Here is a 22,265-nt window from a genome sequence, read left to right as displayed (position 1 = left end):
GGCTGCGCTGTGTGAGGGAAAGGTCGGATTCTGGTTGGAATTCCTTAGCACTGGCAGCATGATCATCAGAAGGAAATGCTCCCATTACCTCATTGCTGTTGGAGATGATTTTATGTAGTCTGAGGTTGGCAGTAGCGAGCATGTTCTGAGTCCTGGTGAGAAGGTCAATGGCCTCTTCTGCTGTTGGTAGAGACTTGAGACCGTCATCCACGTAGAAATTCCTTTCAACAAACTGACGAGCATCAGTTCCAAACTCTTGTTCGCCTTCTTGGGCAGTTTTTCTCAGTCCGTAAATGGCAACTGCGGGGGAAGGACTATTCCCAAAAACATGAACCTTCATCCGATAGTCAATGACCTCATCGTTGACATCATTGTTGCGATACCATCGGAATCTGAGGAAGTTTCTGTTATCTTCACGGACGATGAAACAATGAAACATTTGTTGAATGTCTGCCATAATGGCAATTGGCTCTTGTCTAAAGCGGAGTAGGACTCCTAGGAGGTTGTTGTTCAGGTTAGGTCCAGAGAGAAGATTGTCATTGAGAGAAACGCCTTCGTAACGAGCACTTGAGTCAAAGACCACTCTAATCTGGTCAGGCTTGCGAGGATGGTAGACCCCAAAACACGGAAGGTACCAGCATTCTTCTCCTTGTGAAAGAGGGGGTGCAGGTTCAGCATGATCTCTCTCGAACACCTTTTGCATAAAGGCAACAATGTTTCTTCATTTGTGGTTTCCGCTTCAGGTTGCGCTCTAAAGAGTTGAACCGCAAATCTGCATGTTGTCTATTATTTGGCATTCTCTTCCTAGGAGTGCGGAATGGTAGCGGTGCCACCCAGCTGTTAGAATCATCTTGGTAGAACTCTTTACTCATGGTTCTCAAGAATTCTTTGTCTTCTATTGTGGCCGCTAACTTATTGTCTTTTGTGGTTACCTCAAACACTGTGTTACCAATGTTGTCATCTTGAAAGATAAATGCTTTGCCATCCTCTAGTAAGATGCTCTCTCGTGTACCTTTGCCACACAGCATTTCTTTCACATGATAGTAATGTTGTTGTCGTGGAAAGTAAGTAGTACGTCCATTGGACAGGATGTGTGTTTTAAAGGAAGAAACCGAGAGAGGTTTCCTGGCATTGCTAAGGCAAACGTTGCCTATAATGACCCAGCCTAGATCCAGACGTTGGGCATAAGGTGCATCATTTGGACTGTCGATTTGATCGCGGACCTTGTGAACCCTTAGGATGTCTCTCCCGAGTAGCAACAGGATATCAGCATTTTCATCTAAGGCTGGTATTTGATCAGCTATGTCCTTCAAGTGATCATGGTGCAAGGCAGCTTCAGGAGTGGGAATCTCATCCTTGTTGGTTGGGATCTGATTACACTCGAGGATGGTAGGCAAGGGTATTTCCAAGTTGCTATTGAGAGGAGTAACTACAAGGTCACTGGCTCTTCTACCCAAGACTTCTGTAATTCCTGCACAAGTACCTAGGGTATAAGGTAGAGCTTCTCCTGCAATGCCTAAGAGATCAAAGAACCTTGTACTTGCAAGAGATCGGTTGCTCTGATCGTCAAGAATGGTGTATAGTCTTATGGCTCTTTCAGGTTGGCCCTTTGTGTATACATGAACCAAGCATATCTTAGCACAGGATTTCTCACAAAGTCCTTCTCCACAGACTTCAGTGCATGTTGAGGACACTGGGGTGGAGGTAGCTGTTTGTTCAGCATGCTCCCCGCCATGCTTTGCCCTGGGGGGAATGTCTGTGGATGCCCGAGTAGTGCTGTTTTGGTACAGATGAAGGGCTTGTACGTGGTTATCACTACCACAATCCTTGCATTTAATGATGGCCTTACAGTCCTTTGCAAGGTGTTCCGTGGAGGCACAGCATCTGAAACAAACTCCAAATTCCTTTAAAAGTTCCTTACGTTCCTGTAGAGGTTTCTTTCTGAAACCGATGCACTTCTTAAGTGAATGTGGCTTCTTATGTATGGGGCATTGCCGATTCGGATCCTCAAGTTCCTTGTTTTGTCCAGTCTGTTGAAGAACTGTAGCAGGAGCAGGTTGAACATCTGTCCTTTTTACTGACACTGGGCCCCTGCGGTCTCTGTGTGTTGTGCGTGTGTTTGCAAGTCCTGGAGATGGTGGACTGAGAGGATTACAGTCACCGTAGAAGAAACTTGGATCATTCTTAGTATCCGCAATTCCCTTTATGAAGTTACAGAAGTAGGAGAAGGGTGGAAAGGCAACGTCATACTTTTTCTTGTAAGTAGATCCCTGACTAACCCATCTTTCTTGGATGCCATAAGGTAGCTTAAGGACAATAGGGTTGATGCCACGAGGGGTGTCAAGGTATCTAAGCCCAGGTAAGCGGGTGTCAGCTTTAGCTAGTTGGAGCTCTAGTAGAAGATCACTGAGTTCTTGAAACTTTAGATTGTCTTTAGCTGTAATCCTTGGAAAACTTTGTAACCTTTTGAGTAAGGCATCTTCAATGGCTTCAGAACTGCCAAAGCTGCGTTCAAGTCTGTCCCATGCAGCGTCGAGACCTGTAGCAGGATTGGAAGTGTAAACTGTTTTAAGTCTCTTGATACGTTCAGCAGACTGGGGACCTAGCCACCTGATGAGTAGGTCCAGTTCCTCTGCAGCAGTGATATCTAACTCGCTGATTGTGGCCTTAAAGGTGTATTTCCAGCCTCTGTAATTTTCCGGTTTGTCATCAAACATGGTGAGGCCCGTTCTAGTGAGTTCTCTGCGAAGGATGTACTTGGCAAACTGCGACATGTCTGTGTTTTCAGACTTTGGGTATACAACTGCAGGCAGAACAGGGTTGGTTGTAATAGCAGGTACAGTGATGTTGAGTGACTTGGGAACATAAGATGGTGCCAAGGCATTTAACACCGGAGCTGGTGTACAATCCAAGGGTGTGTTGGTTTGCAGCTGTAAATTAGTGGGTTGGTTAGTAGGTGACAGGTCGATGGGATAGTGAGGTGGAAGGCCTTTTCTATCCGTACGTGTTTCTGTCATTTGAGTAGGAGCAGAAAACGTAGAGAGAACGCCTTGGTTAAGTGCTTTGGCTGCTATGACAGAGCTATGTTTTGACGAGGTCTGTGATGAAATTGATGCATAGGATTTAACAGAGTGATTGCTACCGACATCTCTTTCATTGTCACTTACAGCTTGCTCTAAGACTCTTGGGCCATATGCAATTAACTTTTTCACCTGAGTTATCTCCTAGGAGATAATTTTCATCTTCTGTTTAAACAAAATTTTCAGCATTTTACAATTGAAAAAGTATCCAAAAGTTGATTAAAAAGTACTATCAAGTTTATTTGGAGTATTTTCTTGCTTGCTGACGCCTTAAAAGACATTTTTTGACAAGTTGTGAAAATATCACCTTGGAGAAAACTCAGGTGAAAAAGGTAATTGCATATGGGCCTTAGTCTTGCCACGTCTTTGGCGTGCTCACATTGTTTTTCCAAAACTTCCATCTGTGCATTTTTCCATGCAGCCTCAGCTTCCATCTCTGCCTTCTTCTGCGCAGCCTCAGCTTCCATCTGTGCAGCTAAAGCTTCCATCTCTGCCTTCTTCTGCGCAGCCTCAGCTTCCATCTGTGCAGCTAAAGCTTCCATCTCTGCCTTCTTCTGTGCAGCTAAAGCTTCCATCTGTGACTTCTTCTGTGCAGCCTCAGCTTCCATCTGTGCCTTTTCTTGGGCAAAGGCTGCCTGGATTTTAGAAGCTTCAGCATCAGCGCGGGCTTTGATGAGTTGTTGGCTGAGAGTAGAAGATGTCGATCTTACAGATTTGGAAGATCGTGTGGATTTTGAAGATCGTGTGGAGCGCTTAGAAGTTGTGGAGAGATGGGATCTGGATTCATAGAGACGTGCAATTTTTACATCTGTTTTTGCCCTTGTTTGCATTACTAAATCATCTCTTTCAAGATTGAGCTCATTCAATTCCCTTAGTTCTTGTAAGGAATTTTCTGTGTTGTACCGCTTTAAGAGATCAGCATATTTGTCAGACAGTCTTTGATAGTTCTCATAAGCAGTATTCAATTGCTTAACAGCGCCCTCTAGGTGCAATACCTCATGAGTTGGTTGAGACAGAGCTGACATACATTCAATTGTCTTAGACCATAGGTGGCTGATGTTACACAGCAGCTCCTCCTTGTCAGCCTCATAGTTCTCTTGAACTTTCCAAGTTGGTTTCACTGAACGTTTTAGCTTTATGTGGCTTTGAGGATCTGTGTCCTGAGCTGTAAGAAGTTCAGCCTCTTGCTGTGCATTAGGCTCTTCAGCTTGTACATTGCTTTGCTGGTGCATTGTGATGTTAGGCAGAGGGTAGAGTGAGTCACAAGGTGGTGTTTGCATAGAAATGTATCAATCTTCTGGCTCAGGGAGCTGGTTTCCTAGGCAACCAGTGGGAGGGGAAGCAAGAGTCCAGTTTAGCAATGGCTTTGCAAAGTTAACTTTGAATGCATATAGAACTTAGATTCACTTTCAGACAGAATTAATGCAGACAGTCTATTCTAGGAGCACATTAATTGCGCAGAAAAAGTGGGATCAGCGCATCACCAGGCCGCCCCTGAATGGCCTCAGCTCAGAGATGCGCTGAGCCCCCCCAGGAACTACGAACGCACCTTGAACCAAACAGAGGCTCTGCATATACACCAAAGAAACACTAACAAGTGGTAGCAGCTGACCAGAATTAAATCAAACACAGCAAAGAAATGAACAGCGCTACTTAAAAACAGATGAGTGCTTACCTGCAAAAAAGTGCACACCCCACTCATGGGATTCAAATACACAATGAGCACACACATGACCTGTCTACCACTTGGAGGATGTTAGTTTCACTAACAATTTGCAATTGTTAGGTACTTGTCCCTCCCACTGTCGTAGAAGTCTTTCCTCCATGGGAGGGGACCTAACACTAACTAAAACCTACCTGTGCATATGCATAGCCTGGGCGCGCTACCACCCTCTATGCTGCTATAGCGTATATATAGACGCTATAGCAGCATAGAGGGTGATAGCAGCGGCTGGGAACGCGGAAAATCAGCCGCGTTCCCAGCCTGTCGGCGGCTGTCGCCGAACCGGAAGTAGCCGCCGGCGGGGACAGGACGATCGGAGCGGGGCTGCGAGGGCACCATCCAGCTTCGGGGTGCTGAGGGATGCCCCAGGTGAGTAAATGTCATTTTTTTTTTTTTTGACTTAAGTTTTCCTTTAAGTGACAGTTGCATGAACAGTTTCTTCATTAATCTGTGCAGCAAACGATTAATCTTATGCTGAGATTTGCTTGCTGGCTGGAGTATGCAGGCTTTGCACATATATTCTGCTATATTCCAGTGTCCATATACATCTCACTACACATGCAAGCTGGCTAGAATCCTCAGAAAGATGTTTAGCTGATCTTTTAAGATCCTTTCACAGATTTTTTTACTGTTCTGCCTCTCCAGTCTAAGCACTACAATGTGATCTCTGTAACTCACGGTTGTGTTGAGATGTGTGTAATCGCAGCCTTAGGTAGATTGGCGGACAGTGACTCGATCCAAACGACACCTTGCAGATCGTGAAGAAGTTTATTCAAACTGTGCAGATCATCCACCGATGAACAAATGGATAGGTCAAAAAATCATAGTGTGAGCAGCTAGCAGAAGCATGTAGCTGAGATGCAGGGTTGAGCTAGAATGAGCTAGAATGAGCAGTGAGTAGTGTTGTCCGGATCATGAACGATTCGGATCTTTGATCCGAATCTATTTTATGAGTCGATCATCCGAATCATCAAAATGAGTGATTCGGATCGCAAAAGGGGCGGGCCAGGAGCGACACGCCCCCTCTCAGCGGGCAGCGGGGTCCTGGAAGCAGAGCAGGGATGGATCGCTCTGTTGGATGGGAGGCAGCCTTGCAGCTACAGGTAGATGAGAGAGAGGGGACATGGGTGCCACTGCCAGATATGTGTAGAGCACACATACTGGCTATAATGTGCTGCTCTTTACAGGCTGTCTGTTCCGTAGTGCTGCACAGTGATCACATTGGAAACTTTTGGCTCAGCACAGCTCAGTAACTTTGCAGACAGTGTGATTGACAGGCAATATAATCCTCCTGCACTCGGCACTAAACAGCTGCACTTATCTTCTGGGAATGCTTTCTTTCACTGTGCGACCTTTTCTTTCAAAGTGTACAGATGAACATATAGGTGAAATATATGTAAAGCATGATTGCAGCATGTGGGTATTACGTGCAAACATTTCTGCTCTCTGCTCGTCCCTCCTCCCATCTCTGTCCACTCCCTGCCCTCTGTCCATCTTCTCCCCTTCTCTGTGTGTCCACCCCCTCCCCTTCTCCTGTCCACAGACCTGTCCTGCTGTTCATTTCACCCCCGAATGCTTCCGGTAGTAAAATGATCCGAGATTCGGATCAAAGATCCGGATCTCTTCAATGATCCGATTCGAATCATCCGGATCATTGAAAAGATCCGAACTTCCCATCTCTAGCAGTGAGGGAGGAGACAAAGAGCTGAGAGGAGGGTAAGGGAAGAGAGAGGAGACACACTTGAAAAAAGCAAACTATGCATGTGTAACATGACAGGAATATTATCTGATGTTGCTTTGCATCTGAGGTTCAGCACCCTTACACAATACGGAAAGGTGTGCCGCTCCTGACTCTACTAGTGCATCTTTACAGCATTGGGGGTTGAATAATTTTGAACACAACTGTAGGTGTTGCGGCGTAGGCCACATATCACTCAATCACCCGAGTCTGTCAGACAGCCTCACCGCATGCAATAATGATCTGCGCTGTCTCCTTCTGAATGACTGCATATTAGAGATCCCATAGGGGGACTATGTAGTCGCACAGAAGGATCGGGTCACCATTAGGAATATGGCCGCACATTAGAGATCCCACAGTGGGACTTTGTAGTTGTACAGAAGGTTTGGGTCATCACTAGGGATTTGGGACACAAACCCAGATCTGTAGTGCTAATGCTGTTGCTAAGAGGAAAAATTTGTGTTAAAAGTAAGAGCTTCTGAACTGCTTTGAGGTTTGCCCAAAATTTTTGGACTGAGTATAGGTAGGTAGGTTCTCTGTGAAGCAGCAAATTTGGGCGCAGAGCAGTGGATGCATTTGGGTGCTGCCATAGGACGTAATCTAGCAGCAGCATCAGTCTTACAATCGTATTCCTGCTCCATGACATTGTCTAATGATATATCATGACCTATTTCTGAATGACAAGCAGTTGCTATTGTCTTTCATTGCTCTATAAGCTCGTCTTCTACTTGCTCCCATCGCTTTATAGCAATTATTCCTGAAATGGTCACCCAAAACAATCTTAGCTAATTGTTTTGGGTGAGCATTGACTAGTGACTTATTAGTACTGGGAGCCGCTGCCATTTCCGATTCAGCCGCAGGGCCCATTCTGCTGCGTAGCCGGCACCCGGATCGCTAATAGCCATGTCCTACATTGCTATAGTGATTTGGCTGCGTCCTGAAAAAAATCTTCAGCGTGTCCTCCAGATTATCACCAAAGTGCAATCTAGTAGGCAGGCCATTTAATAGATTGAAGCCCAGTGCACACCAAAACTGCTAGCAGATCCGCAATACGCTAGCGGTTTTGGGAGCTGATTTCAAAACGATTCTAGGTATGTTTAGAGAGGTTTTCTAAACATACCTAGCGGTTTTGGGTGCATTTTTGTGTAGCAGATTACACATATTGTTACAGTAAAAGCTGTTACTGAACAGCTTCTGTAACAAAAACGCCCAGCAAACCGCTCTGAAGTAGCGTTTTTCAGAGCGGTTTGCGTTTTTCCTATACTTCACATTGAGGCAGAAACGCTTCTGCAAACCGCAAACGTGCAGCAGGAGGCACGTTTGCGGTTTGCTACAAACCTCAAACCGCCGGTGTGCACCATCCCATTGAAATACATTAGCCAAGTGTATTTACAGGTGGATGCGGCCGGCGGATCGCACCTAAAACCGCTCAGTGTGGACTGGGCCTGAAAGTGTTTCCAGCTCCTCTTGCCTGTGGGGAATTGCTGCAAATTCGGCCTGGATTCGGGGAATAGTGGATATAGGCCCTAAGTGTATGGGCCTTTACAGCAAACGCTACTGCAGTCTAGCCTGGAGACTTGCATTTCCAAGTTCAGTGGCACTCTCCATTTCTCCCATGACAGATACACTTCAGGCCTCTGTTCCACAAGCAGCTGAAGGCAGTGAATTCACTGCCTGTCAGCTGCTCCTGTCCACCAGCCAGGCGCTTGCTAGCACTGGGCACAGGCGATGGACATGCAGATTCCCATGTCAATGCATGCTCAGACACGACATGAGGTGTTTTTTCATCGCTGGGTAAAACAGCTGTGTGTTCAACATGACACACATGGTGTTACCAAACACTACCCTTCGGCTGCATGTAATTGCAGCCAAACGGCACTTGTTCTATTTGACAAATGAGAAGTTTGACTGTTTGTACGATCTCCCAGTGTCTGCATGTGCTTCCTCCGCACACTCTGCCCCCCCCCTCCCCCCCCCAAAAAAAACACCAGATACATTCATTGGTTTCCCCCTAAAAATTTGCCCTAGGCTACAATACATACACTACACCAGTGTTTCCCAACCGCTGTTCCGCGGTGTGCCGTGCTCTTATCCACCCTCCCGCCCGTCCCTGCGGCCGCCGCTGTTATTACCTTAGCAGCAGCCGCTCTCCCCTCTCCAGACCATGTATATGCTAGCAGCGTATCTCCGGCTGCTCTGTGTGATGCACTGATGCGGAAGGAGGCAGGGCTCGGTTACCATAGTAACGGCGATACATATCGCCGTTACAGGAAGCCGCTGCCCTCCTTTCTTCCGCATCAGTGCATCACACAGAGCAGCCGGAGATACGCTGCTTGAATATACACGCGCCGGAGAGGGGAGAGCGGCCGCTGTTAACAAGGTAATAACAGCGGCGGCCGCGGGGACGGGCGGGAGGCACTAAACTGGCTATACTGGGGCACTATTCTGGGGTACTATACTGGCTATACTGGGGCACTATTCTAGCTATACTGGGGCACTATTCTGGCTATACTGGGGCACTATACTAGCTATACTGGGGGGCTATACTGGGGCACTATACTGGCTATACTGGGGCACTATTCTGGGGCACTATACTAGCTATACTGGGGCACAATACTGGCTATACTGGGGTACTATACTGGCTATACTGGGGCACTATACTGGCTATACTGGGGCACTATACTAGCTATACTGGGGGGCTATACTGGGGCACTATACTGGCTATACTGGGGCACTATTCTGGGGCACTATACTAGCTATACTGGGGCACAATACTGGCTATACTGGGGTACTATACTGGCTATACTGGGGCACTATACTGGCTATACTGGGGCACTATACTAGCTATACTGGGGGGCTATACTGGGGCACTATACTGGCTATACTGGGGCACTATACTGGGGCACTAAACTGGCTATACTGGGGCACTATTCTGGGGCACTATACTAGCTATACTGGGGCACTATACTAGCTATACTGGGGCACTATACTAGCTATACTGGGGCACAATACTGGCTATACTGGGGTACTATACTGGCTATACTGGGGCACTATACTGGCTATACTGGGGCACTATACTGGCTATACTGGGGCACTATACTGGCTATACTGGGGCACTATACTAGCTATACTGGGGGGCTATACTGGGGCACTATACTGGCTATACTGGCTATACTGGGGCACTATACTGGGGCACTAAACTGGCTATACTGGGGCACTATTCTGGGGCACTATACTAGCTATACTGGGGCACAATACTGGCTATACTGGGGGGCTATACTGGGGTACTATACTGGCTATACTGGGGCACTATACTGGCTATACTGGGGCACTATACTAGCTATACTGGGGGGCTATACTGGGGCACTATACTGGCTATACTGGGGCACTATACTGGGGCACTAAACTGGCTATACTGGGGCACTATTCTGGGGCACTATACTAGCTATACTGGGGCACAATACTGGCTATACTGGGGGGCTATACTGGGGTACTATACTGGCTATACTGGGGCACTATACTGGGGCACTATACTGAGGCAACTAAACTCCCTACACTGGGGCAACTATGCCAGCTATGCAGCCGCACCCCAGCCCCCCCCCCCCCCCCCCCATAGCGGCACTGTCCACTAGGTCGCGCAAACAACCGGGGGCCGCATCGCGCGCGCCGTTCCCCGGAGAAAAATTTGGTCAGACAGTGTTCCCCGGGCCGGAAAAGGTTGGGAAACACTGCACTACACGATACAGACATATTACTATGGCAGGGATTAGATTATGAGCACCTCTGAGGGACAGTTAAAAGACAAAACAATATACTGTGGCAGTGCTATATAAATACTAAATCATAATAATCTGGTTAGGGAGCAAAGCTCACATCTTTTATTCCAGGTTTGTTAAACAGCCAAACTGTGCATTATAAAGAGCTTTTGTGCCAGTAGATTGCGGGCATACTGGTATATTATTATATCTATTGTAACTCATTGGTTAATTACAGGGTGGAACAGAGAGCTTAGAATGTGCTGGCAGAACCTGCTTTCTATTTCAAGTTTCCACCTATTTGTTATTGTTTATATAAATTGTGCATACTATTACTTAATGATTGCTGCCTTCTTTTCATTAGTTCCTAATCACTGACCTGACCACCAGTGTGTATGGCAATCATTCAGAACAATTGCTACCTGTAATTCTCCAGAGAGCCTTTATTGTGTGCTGTGTCCTGATCACTCACTACAATGCTACTAGTTACACGCCTGTCTTCCTGATGTGATGCAAATGAGTCCCTCCCAGCTACTGCCATATGAGGAGACTCTCGCCCTATATGTGTGTGTGTGGATTATTTCCCGTGTCTCCTCAGTGCTGAATACTGAACAGATGGAAGTCTTCCTGTGTCTGCGTTCTGCTCTAGCAAGCTTCAGCCTGCGGCTCGCCAGAGTGTGATTGCTCACAAGCCACAGGAGCTTCTGCCTGCAACAAAGTTGCCAATTCAAGTGCTGCTCTGACTGGTCTATATAGACACGCTGGGTTGCATGGTCGCGTGGTCTAGTTTCCTCTAGAGATGGGAAGTTCGGATCTTTTCAATGATCCGGATGATTCGAATCGGATCATTGAAGAGATCCGGATCTTTGATCCGAATCTCGGATCATTTTACTACTGGAAGCATTCGGAGGTGAAATGAACAGCAGGACAGGTCTGTGGATAGGAGAAGGGGAGGGAGTGGACACACAGAGAAGGGGAGAAGATGGACAGAGGGCAGGGAGTGGACAGAGAAGGGAGGAGGGAAGCAGAGAGCAGAAATGTTTGCACGTAATACCCACATGCTGCAGTCATATGCTTTACATATATTTCACCTATATGTTCATCTGTACACTTTGAAAGAAAAGGTCGCACAGTGAAAGAAAGCATTCCCAGAAGATAAGTGCAGCTGTTTAGTGTCGGGTGCAGGAGGATCATATTGCGCTGCAATCACAGTGTCTGCAAAGTTACTGAGCTGTGCTGAGCCAAAAGCTTCCCATGTGTTCACTGTGCAGCACTACGGAACAGACAGCCTATAATGGGCAGCACGTTATAGCCAGTATGTGTGCTCTACACATATCTGGCAGTGGCACCCATGTCCCCTCTCTCTCATCTACCTGTCTCCCTGCAAGGCTGCCTCCCTTCCAACAGAGCGATCCATCTCAGCTCTGCTTCCAGGACCCCGCTGCCCGCTGAGAGGGGGCGTGTCGCTCCTGGCCCCGCCCCTTTTGCGATCCGAATCACTCATTTTGATGATTCGGATGATCGACTCATAAAATAGATTCGGATCAAAGATCCGAATCGTTCATGATCCGGACAACACTAGTTTCCTCATAGGAGTGTGGAACTGAGCTACCCAGACCCTCCAGAAAAGCGACATGTCTTCAATGTACAGCCGACCATCTAAGGAATATACAAGATCGAGGATATCTCAGTCGGACACCTCGCCTCCTTCTTCCCCCTCACCGACTGCAAAGACCTCATCACGTGTACGAAACTTCTTTCTCAGTTTGCTGTGATTGTTGGCACGAGGGCACCTGCAAGTGTAATCACAGTTTTGCACATTTCTTGTGGCGGCCGCCAGTCACCTCACGCTTTCACTGCAAGAATCGCTGTGTGAAGCCTCTCCTGTCCCATTTCCTTCTGCTATCCCTCTCCCTCTCGCCTTCTGTCATCCAGCTTGCCTGTCTCTTGACCTAATATGGAATTGCCAAAGATGTGATTGTGTAGAATGCTCCCTAGATGTTGTCTGATTCCACAGCCTGCAGAGCAGTCCCTTTGTAAAAATATTTTGAAGGTTTGTGCTAGATAGCGTAGCAGACTATAGAACAGAAATTACTGCAGAAGGATTTTGATAGACTATTCCTGTTAACCAGCTTCAGATTGTAACTTTAGCAGTCAGGAATGCAGGCAGACCTGTCAGTTTTATTGCATACAGTATGTATGTAGTCACACGTAGGCATTTCAGTTGGCATTGGGCAAGAATTGCCTCCCTATTTTTCCCAGATATCACAATGCTGGAATTACCAGTTTGCCAATATTCTGTCAAAAGAGACGTCCCAGCAGCAGCTCTCAAAGTTTAGTTCTTCTCAATGTGCTGCTGCCTGCTTCCAATGAGCAAGTGTCCATGTAGTGATCATAGATGAGCAGACAATGACATTTTAGCTTACTCTTGAACTATTAAAGTGCCTTCAGAATTCTCAATAAGTCTACTCAATCCAGGCTGATAAATTGTTGCAGTTCCCACACAAATGTTTTCGTGCTGAAAGGGGATTGGGTGGCAGATGGGCAGGCGTAGATTTACCAAAGTACTGGGAAAATCTTTTAATCTTTCTGTAAAGTGGCAATCCTTTAAATCAGGTGGCTACAAATGTTGCTTTCTATGGTTACCTTAAGGTTGGGGTCTGACAGCTGCTAAGGGACAGTATCCTCCCGGGCACAGGGGCGCAAAATACCGCAACGAACCAATGGAAAACTATGCTATTTGACATTGGCGAAATGAACCGCTGGCAGTCGCCCCTGTTAACCAGACCCACCTTTTAAAATGGTTGTCACCCAATATGAACTTTTGGGATTGACAAGGAGAGTGGGCACAAATCGAGTGCGAGTACAGGTGTCCTCTGACATTGTTGAAATCATCCTTTTTGGTCTATTTTAGTATATCACTTACTCCTCTTCTATTGTCATCTCATCTCTACAGTTAAAGGGCCTCACACTCATTCTCTCTCGCCCCCTATTCCCACGCCCCCCCCTTTTTTTTTTTTTCATGAAACTACCATAACCAAATCTTTGGGTGATGGATACTGCAAATGTCTCTCCCAAAAACTGAAATATTGATCATTTTAGCTATTGATATTGATCACATTGACACCATTGAATGTTAAACATTTTTTTTACCCCTCTGTGTATCAGGCTCTTCACTGCCTGGGCTTCTGTAGGGTATAGAGGGCGCGGGCATTAGTTAACCCCAAGAGTTATAAAGATTACATCAGCTGAGGCTAGGTGCACACTTAGCAGAAACACAAGCGTAGTGTAAAATGCAGCGTTTTTGCTCCTAATGGAGGTCTATGAAAAAAAACCTTTTGTATGTGTTTTTCATGTGTTTTTATATGCGTTTTATTCAAAAAATTGTTTTGTGATTTATTTCTGCTTCCTGTTGTCTTCCTAATAATTTGCATAAAACGCAATATGTGAACCGCAAATGCATAAAAACGCACGCAAACGCTACAAAATATAGCATATGCGGGAAAAAAAACTAAAAACGCATACAAAAATGCGACCTTTCACACTCTTATGTGTGCACACAGCCTAATATGTTTGCATTTCTATGCATGGCGAGCTGAGGGTTATGAGCAAAGGGGAGACAGCAGTCTGTCAGGAAGGCGGGTATACCTACCAGACTATTGTCTGAGTTATAGCAATTGCCAGCAGCACTGTGTCAGAAGATTTTCACTAGGCAAATGTGCCAGACAGAGAGGCTTTTTGTCATCAACTCATTTTGCTAAAAGTGATGCTAGCTATACATTTTGCATGGAAAAATCCATCCCAGTGCGCCATGGGTGCTGCAAACAACAAAAGTGGGGATGATTCTTGGCCTCCTGGTTGTTTTCTTCTTCTTAAAAAAAAAAATTGCTTATGGCTCATTTTAGCTAATGTATTTATTCTTGCAATCGCTGCACAAAGCGATTTTTTTTTGTTTTTTTTTTTTGTGAGCGTTTTGTGTTTTCCCTATACCTTCCACTGAGGCGGAATCGCCTCAAAAATGGCCCATGCATCGCTTTATATGAGCGGAACTGAAACAAACCGCTCAGATGTGAATTTTGTCATAAACAATCATTGCACAAGCGCTTTCAGGACGCTTTTGAAAATCGCCAGCGCTTAAAAAAATCTCAAACGCCCCTAGTGTGAACGAGCCCTCAAGGAGGCTAACGTCTGTTGTGCATAGCGTATTTGTAAAAGAGCTTTTGGGTCCTTTGTAGTCCTTTACACACTCCTGGGAGTTCTTGTTCACCGTGACTTTGCTGGGAAATCTGCATCTACAGGGATCACTGAGTGACTTTTCCAGCAGCCAGCACAAAAGAGCAATAAGGCTGGAGCTATATGTATCCTTAGGGCCTGTTCATGCTAGAAACCATGCAAAGCCATATTTATGCGTATGTATGTGTATGCCGCCGTTTGAGCTAGGCACAGGGTGGAATGATGCCTTAACCAGCTGCTGCTCAAATTCCCAGCGGCTTTAAATTAGGGCTGTGGAGTCGGTCCAAAAATCCACCGACTCCGACTCCTCAGTTTAGGATTCCTCCGACTCCGACTCCACGACTCCGACTCCTCTAATTTGCATATTACAATTTTGTTGATTAAAAGTATGTAATGTGAAATTCGTCTCTTAACTGCCAACGCTTAGGAATTTTACAAGACAACTTAAGTGAGAAGGATATGTAGACTACTATATTTATTCCCTTTAGACTAAAACTAGTCCTTGGTAAGAGTACTTGTAAAAGGTACAAACCGGAACAAAGAACATCTATCAGGCCCTAGGCAATGTAAGTGTGGGAACATGTAAGAATGATGTGCAGGTACTCTGCAGGGGAATAAGGAGATTGTAAACAGACAACACCTCTGTGTTTAATGTGCACAGCATTCTCAGTGGATTCCCTGCAGCTCTGTGGGGAGTGCATATGTAGAGTATAGTACTACTGTGTAACAAAGTAAACCTGAGACTGATGAAATTAAAGTTTTATACATACCTGGGGCTTCCTCCAGCCGCCTTCAGGATAATCCGTCCCTCGTTGTCGTCCTCCACCACCTGGATCTTCTGCTATGAGTCCAGGTACTTGAGCCAGTCGGGCGTAGTGCGCATGCACACACTCCGCCGCCAGGAGCATACTACACCTGTGCAGCACTATTGCGCAGGTGCAGAATGTTCCTGGCTGTGGGAGAGGCATGCGGCCGGACAGCGCTGACTGACTGAATTACCAGGACTCATAGCAGAAGATCCGGGTGGTGGAGGACAGCGAGGGACTGATTAGCCTAAAGGGGGCTGGAGGAAGCCCCAGGTATGTATAAAACTTTACTTTTCATCCGTCTCATGTACCCTTTAATTTGTAGTCACTAAACCAAATTTTAACAACATATCAAATTATTTCATTTCATCAGCAAAGGGAGTGCATACATTTGCATAAATCAGCATCAATGCAGAATTATTTCCATCTCATTGACCATCTCTATTAGTGACACAGCTACACATCAGGCTTTATTCTTACAGCATATATGTTATTTAGTATATATAAGAGATTCCTGTGTACACATCATATATACAGTCACAATCAGATATGTATATCTGACCTTAAAAATACGGGGACTGCTTTATTGAAGCAGCACAAGTAACTCATTTTGATTGGTTTATTTCATTTTTGTGGACTAAGCACAGCTATTACTGTATATATACTGCATATATACATTATTTGTAATGACTATTATCTGAGAAATAGAACATTTTATCATATTTTCTATTTTAATTACAGTTACAAATTCATTAGGAGTCGGTGCATTTTTTTCCCGACTCCGACTCCAGGCACCCAAAATTGCCCGACTCCACGACTCCGACTCCACAGCCCTGCTTTAAATACAATTCCCTCAATGACTCGTCGCAACTCGGAGGGATATGTAATTCAGGGTCCAGGGATTGGAACCCTAAATTACCCTGCTGTAGTGGCACCTAGATTCCACACTGAGTGACATGAGCCAAAACAATCTGTTTTGATATTTATGCCTTGGAAACCTCTCCCCCAATCGGTTAAAAACGAACGCCGTCATTGCTGTGATTAGCGGCTAACACAGGTCAAAAGGGTGCCTAATAAAATAGTTCTTGTCCACTATTTGTAGCAAGACTTTTTTCGGTTAAACTATGGCTATCCATAACTATTGAATATGCACTACTATATTGCGGCTATAAGAAACTATTTAAGATGAAATTGAAAAGGTTAAGGTTAGGCAGACACCAGGGAGGGTTAGGGTTGGGCACCAGCATGAGATGTTAAGGTTAGATGCTGAGGGAGGTTGAGGATAGGTACCACCATGAGGAATCAAGTTTAGGTGCGAGGGGGGGGGGGTTACATTTAGGGATCACCATTGGGGGGGGGGGGGTTAAGGTTAGGCACCACCATGATGGTTTAAGGTTTGGTGCTGGGAGGTGTGTTAAGGTTAGGTACCACTATGGGGTTAGGCATCGGTAGAGGGGGGGGTTCTGTGTGAGAGTGGGGTAAGGTCATAGTAAAATATCGGTAAATATTGCCGACCGGAATTAACTAATAGAATATCAGTAATTTTACCAATATTCTAATAACGGCTATAACTAGTAAAATAGATATAATTTGACCGATATTCTAATAGTGGCTATAATTAGCAGAATATCTGTAATTTTACCGATATTTTAATAGTGGCTATATCCGGACCTCTTAACGGGCAACTTTTTTTTTTTTTGACATGTATAACTCCTCCCCACCACTGTTGGCTGGCTTGGCCATAAAATTAGTACCCATTCATACCAGTGCAGGAGGGCATTAACCACTTACAGAGTTTCAGGCAGTATATCTATGCCCCAAGAGAGGACTGTTCCCGTGACCGCCAGTTAGTAATGCAGTTCCCATTAATTGATCTAAGTCCCCGTGTCAATGATCGCCGGAATCAGAGATGCGTGTGTCATTGTAACTAAAGAAGTAACACATCCATGCGTTACTTCCTAAGAGATAAAAACCGGGAACACCAAAAGCCCCAATAGTGTAATTCGTACTGGACAAGGTGGCAATAAGTTTGTATTGCTAAATACTCACAAGTCAGGGTCACCAGCAGGCAACCACTGTAAAGGCAGGTGGGGAGATTGTCCTGACCCCACTCAGGATTAAGAAGTCGCTCTGTAGACAGGAAGAAAGGGTAGCAACCCTCCACCAAGGGTGGGCTCAAAATTGTATACAATGAACAGAGGCGCCAAAAGTATAACATTAGATTAAATGAGCTTAAAAACCAACTTAAATAACAAAATTGCATTACTTCCTGTTTGCGTACTTATAGTATGCTAATAGGAAATAATGGGTAAGGACATCTTGTGGCCAAATAGTAAAATTACACCTACATACATTTAATAAAGACCCACTTACATTTAAAATTAACTTCTCCCCTCCCACACTCTCCTACAATACCCAAATACATTTTTTGCATAAAAAGAAAAAAATACAATAAAAAAAATAAATAGTTACCTTAGGGACTGAATATGTATGTCAAGAGGGTATATTACTGTTAATTTTTAAATTATCTTGTAATTGTACTTTCTTATAAAGTGATGGACGCAAAACTGAAAAAATGCACCTTTATTTCCAAATAAAATATTGGCGCCATACATTGTACTAGGGAAATATTTTAAATGTTGCAATAGCCAGGACAAATGGGCAAATCAAATGTGTGGCTTTTATCCACAGTAGAACGTTTTACTTTTAAATGGCCAAAAACTGAGAAATAATGAATTTCTTTTAAATTCCCAAACTTCAGCGCTGCATAGTCTCTTATGTTATGAATCCATCACCAACACCACTCAGAGTGCAGGCTTACCAGCTTCTTATAAGACCCAAGTAATAAGGTCTATGCGTATATTCAATATCCCCAACGACCATGAGCTTCCTCGTTTTCAAATTCCAAATATCACTCCTCAGATGGTAGTCTCGGCATATGAAGATATAATATAACAAACAAAATCTAAGTGCTCTCTGTTTTCATTTAAAAGCAAGCACTTTATTCATATAAAACTGAGACCGATACTCACATAAGGGCCCTTATTACAGGGACCCTCAGTAGAACAAGCGTGTAAAAAGTGTCAGCAGGGTGCCACTCTCCCATCTGCCATCCGTTTCGCCCGACCTAGGTTTCGCTATTGCGTCCTCAGGGACTTCTTAAAAAAAGCAGGTCAGAACCTTAAGAAATCTATTAAGACCAATACCATCTGCACTTGGGACCATTTTGTGTAAAATAAATGCACAAGCATCCATGAACCATACTGCAATAGAGTAGCAACCACTTCCACAACTATAAGTAAGGTGGTTCCTGGGGGTCACTGTTAACCACTTCGCATCCAGACCTTGTTTTCCCCTTATTGACCAGAGCAGTTTTGACGCTTTAGCGGTGTCCCTTTTTAATCAGCAATAACTTCATCTCTACTCGTGCCACTTAAATGATCTATATATCGTTTTTTTCAAGACAAACTAAGCTTTCATTGGGGGGGTATTTGGTACGAAGTGAAATGTTCCTTTCTATGCATTTTAATGGGACAAAGTGGGAAAATTTTAAAAAATTCATTATTTCTACATTTTGACCAATTCTATTTGGAAATAAAAAGTGTGATTTGACATAAAAACTGTGCCGCCAGTTAAAGTTGCCCCAGTATAGATATCCAGATGTGTCCCCAGTATCACCGCCTCCCCCAGTATAGCCAGATGTGTCCCCAATATCAGCCCCCCTAGCATAGCCACATATGTCCCCTGCGTTTGAAAGCCCCAGAAAAGATTGACAGACGCACCCCCAGGAATAGTGCCCCTCTTCATGGCCATATGTGTCCCCGGAACAGGATTACCCCCATTATGGCCAGATGTACCCCCAGGACTAGTACTGCCCCCCCATTATAGCAAATATGCCCCCAGTATATGATAATTGCCCCCCCCCCCCCCCCCCCAGGTGCCCAGATGCACCAAATTAGTAAATCCCCCCCTCCCCTTAGTTAATTAGATGCCCCCAGCAAGCATGAACCCCCCCTTTTATATATCCTGCCCCCACCCCCCAGGATCGATAGCCATATGCCGCCCCCCCCATAAGGGCAGCCCCCTCCGTGCAGAAATAGTAAAAAGAAAATGCACAAGCAGGCAGTCTCACTCACCTTACCTCGGTCCTGCGACTGTCCTGAAGTCTGATCCTCCGATCCCCGCTCTGCAGTCAGCCGCATATTGCCGGTAACCCGGGTCTCGGCTTGATGACGTCATCAAGCCGGGACCCGGGTTTCCGGCAATATGCGGCTGACTGCAGAGCGGGGATCGGAGCATCAGACTTCAGGACAGTCGCAGGAACGAAGTAGGTGAGTGTGACTGCCTGCTTGTGCATTTTTTTTTTTTTACTATTTGTGCGCCGAGGGGGACAGATGAAGGATCGCTGCAGTTCACTACTGCAGCGATCGTTCATGGGAGGGGGGTGGACTAATTGGCCAAAAGGGAACATGTTCCCTTCCGCCAATTAGTATTGCAGCTGACAGTGCCGGAGGGTGCGCTCTGAAGCGCACCCGACCGTGCACAGCAGGGCTGCAGCCAGGTCAGTATATCTACGTCGCTGTGGCTTGGAGGGCGCCACAGCTGACGTAGATATACTGTAGTGGTGGGGAAAGTGGTTAAAGCAGACTTGTGACTTGAGGGGAAAAAAATGACACTCGCATACATAGAGGGAAACCTCATAACGGTTCAGTGGTCTTCCCTGTCCTCCCTTACCTACACCGCTGTTTACTGGAACCCTCTTCTAGTTAGCGGCTGCACTGCCCTGCGTCTACAAATGCCCATGCCCCCCTCCCCCGACACAGTTTTTCATTAAGGCAGTTGAGTTGAATTGATGCCTGTCAGATTCTGCACGCCTCACTTAACTTTCGCCATAAACAACTTAATTTGCCAATTTTGACCATCTTTTTTAGTGCTCTGGATTAAACAGAGCAGATAGTGTTGGTGGTTTACCACTTCATAAAGGCTGAACATATTGGTCAGTCAAGGTTTATCTTTAGCAAACTCATGTTTATTATGTGCAATTAGATTATTTTGTTTTACATATTGTTGTATAGAATCCCTACCTTCACTCTGCTTATACACAGTTGATGTTAAGCTTCACAGGTCTATATTTTACTGACATTTTTTCCCGTCTTTAAATGATGGGAAATCATCAGCTGTATGCCAGTTATGTGGAACTCAGCCACTTGAAAGGGAGATGAGATAAAGTTGTCAATTGATAACTGAACTCAGCCTCCTTTTAATACCAGGTGATGAATGCCACTAGGACCAAATAACTTGTTTCTGTCAATTCTCTTCTGATGTTTGACTTTTTTTTTTTTCTTTTTTTTTTCTGCAAATCAATTTATGCTGAGGCTGGTTCACTGGCAACCACAACGCACATAATACAGGTGGCTGCCTTGTAAAGGCATAAATAAAACATAAGTTTAATATCTCAGCCTTGGTTCAGTCTTTTACAGGTGTTACCTGCTTTTGTCTATGTAAAACCCTTTGTGAATTTGACTTATTTTTAGCAACCTTTTTTACAGCTTCCAGTTTTGCCAGTCTAATTACCAGTTTCACATTGGAAGAAAGTGCAGATTGGCACATGCAATTCTCCTTTGTTAAAACACAGCTTTATTGTGTCCGGCTGTACATCGTTAAGAAACCAGATAAAATCCTAGTATCGATAAGAAAGTTCCTACCCAGTCCAGTATCCGGTGGGGTGAAGTGGGAGCGGTGGCTTGCCTGACGCACGTTTCACTCGTAAGATGCGCAGAGCCTCAGAAGACGCTCTTACGAGCGAAACGTATTCTTATCGATACTAGGATTTTATCTGGTTTCTTAACGATTTACAGCCGGACGCAATAAAGCTGTGTTTTAACAAAGGAGAATTGCATGTGCCAATCTGCACTTTCTTCCAATGTGACATATATATTCTGTATCTTTTGCGGATTAGAGCACGCTATCCTTGACTATCGCAGACCCAGCCAGTGTTACAGCATTCCATTCGAAGATACCTATTGAATTTCTGTTATTGCAGTGCCTGTTGTTTCCTTTATCTGTGTCTAATTACCAGTTTATAGTCATTACGTTCTATTTAATACAGAGCTGTGAATGTTAGAAGTGATGTCTTGATGTGCCACTCTAAAATATACGCTTTGACTTTTTATAGCTTAAAGTGAACCTCCAGACTAAAAATCGACTCAGCAGCACTGAAAAGGCCTGGTGTCTCTTTAACAGTGTCACAGCATCAGAACTTTGTTTCTCTTATACAATTCTCATTTTTAGCTGCTCAGAAGAAAACTGCCCGGGCATTTTTACCCTGATGCTGTGCAAAGCATGATGGGATTTCTGATGTTCTCTTCGTTCTGCTGTTTTGGTGCAATTTTTTTTTTTTTTTTTTTTCCACATTTTGAATTTAACATTTGAAGCCTAGCGCGTGCAGCTGGGAGGGGTTATCAGGACACAGGACAGTTGGAACTGTGTCTCCTGCTCCCTGCCACCTCATTTCAACCAAAAAGATGGCTGCCCCCATGACAAAGATGGCAGCCCCCATGAATCACAAACATTTGCCTGTTCTTTTAAAACAGGGTGGATAAAAGAATATATTACCTATCTATTCTAATTAACATAACTAATGTAACTTAATGACAGTATGTTTAGGCTGAAGTTCCCCTTTAAAGGATACCAGAACCGAAAGGGTCTGGTAAAAATGATAGATGCAATGTGTAGGGGGTAAAAAGTACATACCAGCCGCTCCTCCTGGCCCCCTCCGTCTGCCGCCATTATTGTAATCAGGGCTGTGAAGTCTGTTCAAAAATCCTCCGACTCCTCTAATTTGCATACTACAATTTTGTTGATTGAAAGTATGTAACATAAAATGCATCTCTTAACTGCCAATGCTTAGGAATTTTAAAATACAACTGA

The 22,265-nt window shown here is 44.9% G+C and overlaps 1 protein-coding gene across 2 annotated transcripts in view; it reads left to right on the top strand.

The window, feature by feature from the left end:
- Positions 1-22,265, top strand: part of LOC137546708 (protein phosphatase 1 regulatory subunit 12B-like) — a 92,709-nt gene that overhangs the window by 22,754 nt on the left and 47,690 nt on the right. The window contains exon 1 of one of the 2 annotated variants that reach the window (XM_068269469.1): positions 11,881-12,041. The exons of the other annotated variant lie outside the window; for it this stretch is intronic. Within the exon in view, the coding sequence (XP_068125570.1) occupies positions 11,931-12,041 (111 nt within the window). The 5' untranslated portion in view covers positions 11,881-11,930. Of the gene's footprint in view, positions 1-11,880; positions 12,042-22,265 lie in introns of those variants that run through there. 2 annotated transcript variants of the gene reach the window in all.

This window comes from Hyperolius riggenbachi, chromosome 2, assembly GCF_040937935.1.
Source record: "Hyperolius riggenbachi isolate aHypRig1 chromosome 2, aHypRig1.pri, whole genome shotgun sequence".
NCBI lineage: Eukaryota > Metazoa > Chordata > Amphibia > Anura > Hyperoliidae > Hyperolius > Hyperolius riggenbachi.
This window is presented reverse-complemented; position numbering and strand designations above follow the sequence as displayed.